This window comes from Pogoniulus pusillus, chromosome 20, assembly GCF_015220805.1.
Source record: "Pogoniulus pusillus isolate bPogPus1 chromosome 20, bPogPus1.pri, whole genome shotgun sequence".
Taxonomy (NCBI): Eukaryota; Metazoa; Chordata; class Aves; order Piciformes; family Lybiidae; genus Pogoniulus; species Pogoniulus pusillus.
Window position 1 is genome coordinate 23,148,887 of NC_087283.1, and position 10,428 is coordinate 23,159,314.

Consider the following 10,428-nt stretch of genomic DNA (forward strand, 5'->3'; position numbering starts at 1 on the left):
CGTCAGGGCTGGCTGATAGATCCTGATCTCCTTGGTGTTCTCTAGCAGCCTTTTGTTTTCCTCTGGTGGGGATTTCCAGCACAAACCAGGCACCAGCAATCTCAGGGCTCCGTTTCAAGGCTCTAGCCCCTAGCACTGTTTACTCAAAGTAATCAACTTCAGCCCACAAAGCCGCAGACCAATTGTTCTCCCTAGACTGATGTGGTGCATCAACGTCACCTTAAACAGTCACCACAGCCTAGGCATTTACTTGACCGGTTTCAGATGGATAACTGCTCCTCAGGGAACCCACCCTGTGACCCAGCCCAGTCCAGAAGGGTCTGGAGAAGAGGAAGTCCTCCCTTCTGCTCCTCAAGGAACCCACCCTGCCAGCACAGCCCATCCACCAGCGTCCACCAGCCCCAACCTGCTTTGCTCTTCTGTGGGAGGAAGCAGACATGTCCCCTGCCATAGCCAAGTGTGAGGTCTCTGAAGCCATCCCACCCTGCTGCAGCTCTTTCCTCCTGTCCTGGCCAAGCTGGAAGTGAAGCCTCCTTGGACACCGAGTGAGAGCAGGTGGGGGGTGTCAGCCTCCTGCCTCAGAGCTCAGCTCTGGGGAAGATGCTGGGTGGGAAGGCTTTGCACCTTCCAAGGCCACACTCCAGGTGAAACTGAGCACTGCTTAGCACTGCTGCCCACCAGCCCAGTGTCCCACTGGAGCACACTGGGAAGCCTGGGTCGAGCCCTTGAGCAGCTGGGCCCCTCTCCATTACCATGACTCACCACCATTCACCTCTTCCCCAATGCACCCATCCTCCCCTAGCACATGCCTCTCCAGGCGCTGCCAGCCTGGGTCGCCCTGCTGGTGACCCTGCGTGTCCCCGAGGGTCCCCAGTGCTGGCAGAAACACCTGGAGCTCTGCTCCTGCACGAGGGGGGCTTCAGGAGCTCCCTTCAGCTGAGGGCGGTGCCCACGGGGACCTGGAATGGGTCTCAGTGGCTGAGAGCGGCAGGGTCCTGGGGGCCGAGTGCAGCAGCCTGGGCAGGGGGCAGGGCAGTGGCAGCATCCAGGGTGGCACTGGCAAATGTGGCACAAGGGGCTATTCAGATGTTTCCTTGCTTGTCCCAGTCCCAGTGTCTTCTCTCAGAGGTTTGGGGTCCCCCTGGCCCTGTCAGCAGTGCCTGCCCTCCGAGGGCTGGAGGAGGGGAGAGGAGCTGTGCTCCCCAGGCAGGGAACCGGCAGCTGTGGGCAGCCCCAGGGGTTACCCCAGTGGAGGGGTGCAGGGGGCGACCCCAACCCCAGCGCACAGCCGAGGGACGCCGAGGCTGCTAAATTAAGTGCCCGCTCCACTGGCACAGAGAGCCGCTGGGCACCGCTGAGCTGCCTTGGCAGGGCATGGCATGTCCGCAAGGCGAGTCCTTCCTCCCTCCCAGTCCCTCCTCCCCACCACGGCCAGCCCCTTCGGCTCTTCCCTCCCCTGTGCCTCTTGGCTGGACCTGCGTCAAGAAGCCACCACTGAAGGCTGTTTTGCTTGGAGAGGTCCGGAGGGACCGGGCGAGCTTGCCATGGGCAGCAGCGGTGCCAGGCTCGCGCTGCTGACGCTGTCGCTGCTCCTGCAGCCCACGGCCCAGTTCTGGCTCTTCAACGTCCTCTTTCCACCCACCACCACCCCAGAAGCTCCCCCGACCAACAGCACACCACCCGTGGTACTCGGTAAGGTCAGCTCGGCGGGGTGGGTATGGGTGGCCACCCTCACAGCCGCCCAGGAGCTGGGGAAGAGGTTGGGGTGCCACGCTGATGGCAGCTGGGTGGCTCTTGGCTGCAGTGGCCCTTTGCAGTCTGAAGCTGGAGCCACCAAAGGGGTGGGCAAAGCATGGCTCCTGGGTCTGTCTGCCATGGCTGGAGATGAAGGGTTGGCAATGCCCAGCTGCAGCTGACCAGAGCTGGAGGAACGAGCTGGGCACCCCAGAAAGCAGATGGGATTCTAATATCTCACAGCTGTCCCAGAGGGTGGTTTAGGGCTCGCTGGAGGGCTTCTGCTGGCAGAGGAACAGGGACTGCAGCACCCCCTCACCTGCCACAGGGGCAGAGCCATCATCTAGCACCCACCGATCCCCAGCGCCCACCACTGCCTGGCCATGGCTAAATTACCCTCTACCCTCTGCTGCTGCACCCCACCCTGTGCCCACCCTGCCTGGGGAATGGCGCAGAGGAGAGCGAGCCCTTGGCAGGAGTACTCGGGGGGGGTGAAAGGAGACGCTGGGACGTCACTGCAGGGAGGCGGAGGTAGGGGCAGCAGCCTCCAGCTGGTACCTCCTTCCTGCATGGCTCTGCCTTCCTTTGCCCCATGCCATCAGTGGGGACTTGAGCTGTGGCTTTGCTGATCACGTTTGGATTTTTTTCTTCTTTTCCTTTGAATCAAGGGAAGTTTCCCCTTGAAAAAGGGAAGAGAAGCAGCAGAACTTCCCCTGCCGAGGGCTGACCTCTCCACTCCCTCTCAGCCACCAGAGAGCAGGGAATGGTGTCCAGAGGCAGGTTTTGCTTGTCCATGCTGGCAGCCAGCAGACCTGAGTGACCACAACCAGGTTCCTCTTCTCAGCTTGCTGGTGCTGGTTAAAGCATCTCTCGGTGCCATCGTCTTCCCCTGCCCCACTCCCAGCTGGGTCCGGTTGCCCCATGAGCCATTCAGCATCCATGTGTAGCCCATCCCCCTGGGCTGGGTGTTCCAGCACCCCCGGTGCCCTTGGGAGTGCCGATAACCCCCCTGCCCTCACGGCAGGTCCCTTAATCATTACCCAATGTTCTCTGGAAAGGCAAGCAGGGCTCAGGGCTGGGTGCCACGGCAGGGGCTGGCTCTCTCTCTTATGGTCCTGCCCCTCTCGCTGGCTGAGGAGGTCCTCTCTGCCCACTCCATACTTGGGCTTTTCTACACCAGCATCCACTGGATGGCCTCATCCCCAGATAGGTGCTTTGAGGGCAGGATTAGACCCTCCTTGTATTCCTCAGGAGATGCCACAGAGGTGAGGGAGCTGTGGAGCAGGTTGAAGGATGCCAACTGCTGCATCTCCTTTGCCTCTCACTTGGGATGAGGCTTTCAGAGGCTGCAGCCATGACCCTGCACCTCTTGTCCATGCTTCTGCCAGGCTGTATGGGATGGGGGCAGAGCATTTCCAGGCCAGGCTGTCCTCCCAGCCCATGGCAGGAACAGCACTGTAGCTCCCCAGAACACACATGCCCACAGGTGCTGGGGAGCAGAGGCACTTGAGACTGATGGGGACCGAGGGAAATGGGGCACACTGCCCTCGGGTCAGAGCTGCTCCTCACCTGCACCCTTCAGCCCCTGTTCCAGGCAGAGCTGCTCCCACCTTATCACACCTGTGAGGTCCCATAACCACAACACAGGGTGGGCATCTATAGGGATTTCAGGCCATAAAGCAGCTGATGACGTCCTTGGGGAAGCATCTGATATGTGGCACACAGCAGACAGGGGCTGCAGCAGCATCAAAGCCATCCCCAGCTGTGCCAGTTCTTAGACCTGATGGGCTCAGAGTGTGCATCACCCAGTGCTCCCATCGCACCAGGCTCACAGCCACTGTCCCCTGCAGTCCCTTCACCTCCTGTCCTCACCATCAGGGGGTCAGCACTGGCCCCAGGAGCCAGCTCTCAACTCCTGCACAGCAGCTGGGAATGCTCTCCCCAGTGTCTGTTGCCAGCACCGGCACATCTGTGGGGATGGCACTGGAGTAGGTGTCCCATCCCTGCTGGGAACCACATCCAGCTCCAGAGGCAGAGCAGTGCCTCACTGATGGTCACCATCCATCACAGGAGCCCAGGCTGGACTTGCTTGCCCTGCACAAGGTGCTGGGAAGCCCCAGGTAGCACAAGGCTGCATTAAGGAGAGCAGGGTGGAAACCCAGCCAGGAAAGGAGGAATAATCTGGGTTGCTTCATGTCAGTGGGGATTGGCAGCTTTGGGATGAGGGTGGCAGTCCTCGGGGGGGTCACCCCATGGCACAGGTAGCTTGGGGATTCCTCAGGATGCTGCTTTCCTGCTCATCCTGTGTCCTGGCTCTGAACACACTCACTCCTCCACGGAGCAGGCTGTTCTCCAGGGCTGCTGCTGCAGCAGGTCCCTGGCTGGGAAGCCCCTGCTTGGGGTGCCAGGGCAAGCGGTGGGCCAGGGTATGGGGTCCATAGCTGGCTCTGCTCTCCCTCGGTGGTGCCCCCAGTGCCGGGGTGCCTCGGGAACCAGCTGGAAGCCAAGCTGGACAAGCCAGACGTGGTGAACTGGATGTGCTACCGCAAAACGGAGGACTACTTCACCATCTGGCTCAACCTCAACACCTTCCTGCCAGTGGGAGTGGACTGTTGGATCGATAACACCAGGTACCACTCCCCCCGCCGGGAGCTCCCCGGGGGCAAGGACCTCCCGGGGATCTCCCTCGCTGCTCCTTCCCTCCGGCCACGAGGGGAACCCGCGGCCCTGTTTGGAAACGCAGCTGCCTGCCTCCGCTCCCAGTGCCCGTCCCTTCCCCACGGCCCTGCCATGCTCTCCTGCCCAACCCGCCCAGCCTCAGCTCCCGCTGGAAACGCTGCCACCCTGCCCAAGGCCACAGGCGGAGGCAGCTGCCACAGCTCGCTCCTTCAGAGCCTCCTGCCCTAAGGTGCCAGGAGAGCAGCTGGCTTGGCACCAGTCCGCCTGCCCATCCACACAGGACCTGAAAACACGCAGGTCCAAGCCGTGCCCCCGGGCCATGGCTGTGTTGCCACGCTGTGCCCACAGGGTGGTGTACAACAGAACCTCTCGGAAGATGTCCAACGCCCCGGGGGTGCACATCCGCGTGCCCGGCTTCGGGAAGACCTACTCTGTGGAGTACCTGGATCAGAGCAAGCTGGCAGGTGAGAGGAGGGGAGCCGTGGGGGGTGCTGCTCCTTGCAGAGGTGACCTCAGCAGGCACCAGCTCTGCACACCTGGGGCTGAAGGATCTGGCTGTCAATGGCTCCGTGTCCAAGTGCAGGCCAGTGCCAAGCAGAGTCCCTCAGGGATCAGTCCTGGCACCAATCTTGTTCCACATCTTTGTGCGTGCCATGGACAGAGGCACTGAGTGCGGCCTCGGCAAGTTTGCTGCCCACACCAAGCTGTGTGCTGCAGCAGACAGGCTGCAGGGCAGGGATGCCAGCCAGAGGCACCTGGGCAGGCTGCAGAGGTGGGCACAAGCCAAGCTCAATACCAAGTGCAAGGTCTTGCAGCTGGATCGAGGCAACCCCAAGCACAAATCCAGGCTGGGCAGTGCCAGGCTGCCGAGCAGCCCTGAGGAGAGGGACTTGGGGGTGCTGCTGGAGGAGAAGCTCAGCAGGAGCCAGCAGTGTGCACTTGCAGCCCAGAGAGCCAAGCAGAGCCTGGGCTGCAGCAGCAGCAGTGTGGGCAGCAGGGCCAGGGAGGGGATTCTGCCCCTCTGCTCTGCTCTGCTGAGACCCCACCTGGAGTCCTGCATCCAGTGCTGGAGGCCCTGGCACAAGAGGGCTGTGGAGATGCTGGAGAGTGTCCAGAGAAGGGCCAGGAGGATGCTCAGAGGCTGCAGCAGCTCTGCTGTGAGCACAGCCTGAAAGAGTTGGGGCTGTGCAGGCTGCAGCAGAGGAGGCTCCCAGGGGACCTTCTGGTGGCCTTGCAGCATCTGAAGGGGGCTCCAGAAAAGCTGGGGAGGGACTTTTGAGGCTGTGAGGGAGTGTCAGGAGTGGGGGGAATGGAGCAAAGGTGGAGGTGGGGAGAGTGAAGCTGGAGGTGAGGAGGAAGTTGCTGAGCAGGAGAGTGGTGAGAGGCTGGAATGGGTTGCCCAGGGAGGGGGTTGAGGCCCCATGGCTGGAGGTGTTTGAGGCCAGGCTGGCTGAGGCTGTGTGCAGCCTGCTCTAGGGTAGGGTGTCCCTGGGCATGGCAGGGGTTGGCACTGCCTGCTCCTTGTGGTCCCTTCCAGCCCTGACTGATTCTATGATTCTACCTTGGCCCTGCCAGTGCCAGCAGGGACCACCTCAACCCTGACCTCCCTGCACTTGTGCTGCATGGAGCTGCCACCTCCAGCTGCAGCCAGCAAGCTGCAGGGCTGATCAAAGAACATTGTGGCTGTGGCCAGGCCCAGAGTGGAACAAGGCTGACAGGAGAAGACAGGGAAGCCCAGAGCAGAGGGAAGGAAGGGTCCAATCCTGCACTGCCAATCACAAATATTTATGGAGGTGTCTCTGCGAAGCAGGTGCAGTCCTGTGGCTGCTGACAAGCTGCCAACAAAGCCTTTGTACTCATCCCTTGCAAACAGGCTAAAGCTATGCTTTAAAAAGCCCCCCCTAGCTCTGGAGGGGGTGCTGTGAAACGAGTTCACCTCCTTCCCTTCACCTCACTGCCTCTCTTCTCTGTGCCCGCAGGTTACCTGCACACCCTGGTGCAGAACCTGGTGAACAACGGCTATGTGAGGGACCAGACGGTTCGGGCTGCCCCCTACGACTGGAGGGTTGGGCCCCGTAAGTCTGGGGTTTGTGGCCAGGCCACCCCTGCAGGATGGCTGCCGTGGGCTGGGTGAGACATCCGGTGTGGAGGAGCCTCTGGACGGGGATGGGTGCCCATGGTGGTGGGCGCTTGGCTATTGGCAGTGCTCGCATGTGTGGTGCCATTTGTGTCTGCTGTGCCCATAGCCATAGAGTCAGCCCTGGGACCCTTGGGACCATGAGGGTGATGAAGGGCCTGAAACATCTCTGCTACAGAGAAAGGCTGAGAGCCCTGGAGCTGGTTAGTGGAGAGGAGAAGGCCGAGAGGGGGACCTGTAAATACCTGTAAATATCTGAGGGGTGGGTGCCAGGATGAAGGTGCCAGGCTCTTTGGGGGGTGCCCAGTAGCCAGACAAGGACCAAGACGTATGAGCTGGGACCCAGGAGGTTCTGCCTCAGCATGAGGAGAAAGTTGTTTGGTGTGAGGGAGCTGGAGACCTGGAGCAGGCTGCCCAGAGAGGTTGTGGAGTCTCCTGCTCTGCAGAGCTTCAAGACTCCCCTGCATATGTTCCTGTGTGCCCTTCCCCCAGGTGCCCCTGCCACAGCAGAGGGGTTGGACTGGATGCCCTCTAGAGCTCACTTCCAGCCCCTACCTTTCTGTCATTCTGTGTGAGGTCTCCCAGAGCTGATGTTCCTCTTGTTCACAGAGGAGCAGCCTGAGTACTTCCAGAAGCTGAAGGCCCTGGTGGAGGAGATGCACGACGAGTACCAGAGACCTGTGTTCCTCATAGCGCACAGCATGGGGAACCTCAACGTCCTCTACTTCCTGCTGCAGCAGCCCCAGGCTTGGAAGGATCACTACATTGGGGGCTTCATCTCCCTGGGTGCCCCCTGGGGAGGAGCTGTAAAGCCCCTGCGTGTCCTGGCATCTGGTGGGTGACTCCTCACATGAAGCCTGCTCTTTGTTTTCTCTCCCTCCTGCAGAAATGGGAGGGTGGTGGTGGGCAGGGAGAGGGCAGGGTGGTGGAAGACGTGAGGGGCAGCTGGCAGAGAAGTTTGTGGAGGTGCTTTGCTGCTGCTGCTGCACCTGTGCTGCAGAAAGCACAGAAGAGTTCCTGCCTGCCAGGCTGTGCTCTGCAGCTTGCTTTGGTTTCCATGGCTGGAGTTGGAAGGAGGTTCCCAGAAAACTGCACAAGGGTCTTTCTGCTGCCTGGCCAGCCCCTGCCCACCATGCCAGATCTCAATGGACAGCCTGCACCAAACACAGGGTCAGCTGCTGGCCTAGGGGTGCTCCTGGAAACCAAAATATCCATCCACCAGCTAGAGGAGCTGTCCAGGACGAGCTCATCCTCTTCCCACCACCTCTCCAGGCACCTCCACCTCCTCCATCCATGCAGGACTCAGCTTGCTGCTGTTTTGCTGCAGACCGTGTATCAGCTCTGCAGCAGAAGACATGGAGGTCACTCAAGGGACACTCAGACTCTCCCCCATCCCCTGCTAGCATCTCCCCGCATCTCAGAGCCCATCCCCCGTAAGCTTGGAGATCTTCAGGGTTTCCTCTCCCTTGGCCAGTTCCTCCTCAGTCTCCTGGCAGCCCAGAAAGCCACAATCACTTACCCAACACCGAGAGCCCAGAACAGCTACAGGTCACAAGCTGAGCCTGTGCGAAGTGGTGGCATTAAAAATCATGTGCTTGAAGATTTTGACATCTGGCCCCTTGCATCACCCTGAGGGCTTTGGTGCCACATCAGCCAGAGAGGTTATCTGAGGTCATTGCACGGTCTTAGAACTCCAAACACACCAACCATGCGAGGGCTTGCAGCAGACATGCAGCTGGCCACCCGCGGTCAGCACTCTCCCTGGGCTCAGCTCACTGCTGTCCCCCCAGACAGGCATGGAGATGCCAGGGAAAGTCCAGGGCTGAGTTCGTCACACATCCTGGACATGGTGGTGGAAGAGATGGAGGATGGACAGTTAAGGGGTCTGTGAAGGTCATCACATGTCCTAGAGCTACGCTCAGTCCCTGGCAGCAGCTAGAGATGTGATGCTGAGGAGAAGAGTTTGGGAGAGCTCTCTGGAATGGTGAGGAGGGGACATATGGTCATGGGCAAGCAGGGGAAGCAGGCGAGATCTGAGCTGGAACCACAGCCCAGCCAGGGGACAGCTGTGAGTGCCACTGCTGGGTGGGCTGACCCCAGCACAGCCACCTAAGGGGCACCCTTTGTGAGGGTCCAGCATCGGCAGCACTGTCTCTGATGAACCCTCCTGTGTCCTGCAGGGGACAACCAGGGCATCCCACTCATGTCCAACATCAAGCTGCGTGAAGAGCAGCGCATGACCACCACCAGCCCCTGGATGTTCCCAACCAGCCTGGCCTGGCCAGAGACCCACGTTTTTATCTCCACGCCCTCCTACAACTACACGTACCGGGACTACCGACGCTTCTTCACCGACGTCAACCTGGAGGACGGTTGGTACATGTGGGAGGACATGAAGGACTTGCTGAAGGACTTGCCTCCTCCCGGGGTGGACACGTACTGCCTCTACGGCACAGGCCACCCCACCGTGGAGACCTACATCTACGATGAGCATTTCCCCTATGAGGACCCCGTGGACATGATCTACGGCGATGGGGACAACACGGTCAGCACCCGCAGCCTGGAGCTGTGCAAGCGCTGGCGCGGCCAGCAGAGGCAGAGGGTGCACGTCCAGGAGCTGCGAGGCGTCGACCACCTTAACATGGTCTTCAGCAACCTGACGCTCAGCTCCATCAACGACATCCTGCTGGGGAGCTCACGGGAGCCAGGCGAGCCAGGGCAGGGGAGACCCAGCCCGGAGCCAGGGAAAGGAGGGAAGACCCGACCCGGGCTGCAGGTTCTTAAGGAGCCTGAGAAGAACTGAAAGGCCTGAGACCTGCTTCCCGCCGTGCTGGCAGCCACCACAAGCTGCCGTGCAGGGGAGCAAAGGACTCGGAGCTGAGTTTGGAAGGAGAAGGAGTAAGACCAAGAGCTCGGGTGGATGGGCTGGCACCGACCTCCACAATGCCTGGCTTCTCTTTCAGGAGTGACATCCAACCGGCGGGTGGGTCGTTCACCACGTTACCGGCTCATTAACAGCACCATTATCAATCACGGCATCCCCACGAGCCCTCCTTATTAGCTAAGCCACCTTCAGACACCCGAGAGGCTGTGGAGCCCACCAAGTGTGGCACAGCCCACATAGCCAGTGCAGGCTCCCACTTGCTGGGGTGGCACCAGGGTGGCACAGGGGTGGCATGGCAGGTGGGGCTGTGCAAGAGCTTCACTGGTAGCCACCATCATGCGGGTGGTGAGCAAGGCTTCCTGGTGAAAGCCACTGGACAGCAGCAGAGTTACCAGATAATAAACACACTTTGCTTCCAAGCAGCTAGCCTACCCAGTCCTGGCACAGTGAGGTGGCAACAGGCCTAACCTGGCACCCAGGAGCTGGGCATCTGGGAAAAACCACATGCTTGGTGAGACAGCTGAGGCTGACAATATGAGTGGGGTTGGCAAAGCAACCTGAGTGACCACGAGACTGGAGATGGTGACTGGCAATGTGACCATTGCTGATGATGTGACCAGGGGTGGTGGTGCAATTGGGTTGGCAATGCAGCTGGGGCTTGTGGCATAAAGGAGGCTGCTGATGCAGCTGGGCCGAGTGATGCAGCCAGGGTCAGCGCCACAGCCAGGGATGGCAAAGCAGCTGAGGCTGGTGATGGAACTAGAGCAGCAATGCCACTGGGGCTCATAATGCAGCTGGGACCGGTGAATCCAGTGGGGTTGGCAGTGCCACTGGGACAGGTGACGCAGCCGGGGTGGGTGAAGCAGACTGAGTTGGCAACATGCTGGGGTGAAAATGCTGGGGTTGGTGACACGAGCAGGGTGACAGTGTGGGCAGGGTGGCGACGCCACTGAGGTTGGTGACACAATCGAGGCTGGTGACACGGCCGGGCTGG

General features: G+C 60.5%; 1 protein-coding gene across 1 annotated transcript; it reads left to right on the plus strand.

Moving 5' to 3' along the window:
- Positions 1-1,469: 1,469 nt before the first annotated feature.
- On the plus strand, positions 1,470-9,853 carry LCAT (lecithin-cholesterol acyltransferase). Its single transcript, XM_064160683.1, has 6 exons — positions 1,470-1,692; positions 4,208-4,364; positions 4,762-4,877; positions 6,393-6,488; positions 7,160-7,384; positions 8,731-9,853. Exons 1-6 carry the CDS (start codon positions 1,545-1,547, stop codon positions 9,351-9,353), a joined length of 1,365 nt encoding a protein of 454 aa, XP_064016753.1. The 5' UTR covers positions 1,470-1,544; the 3' UTR covers positions 9,354-9,853.
- Positions 9,854-10,428: the final 575 nt, after the last annotated feature.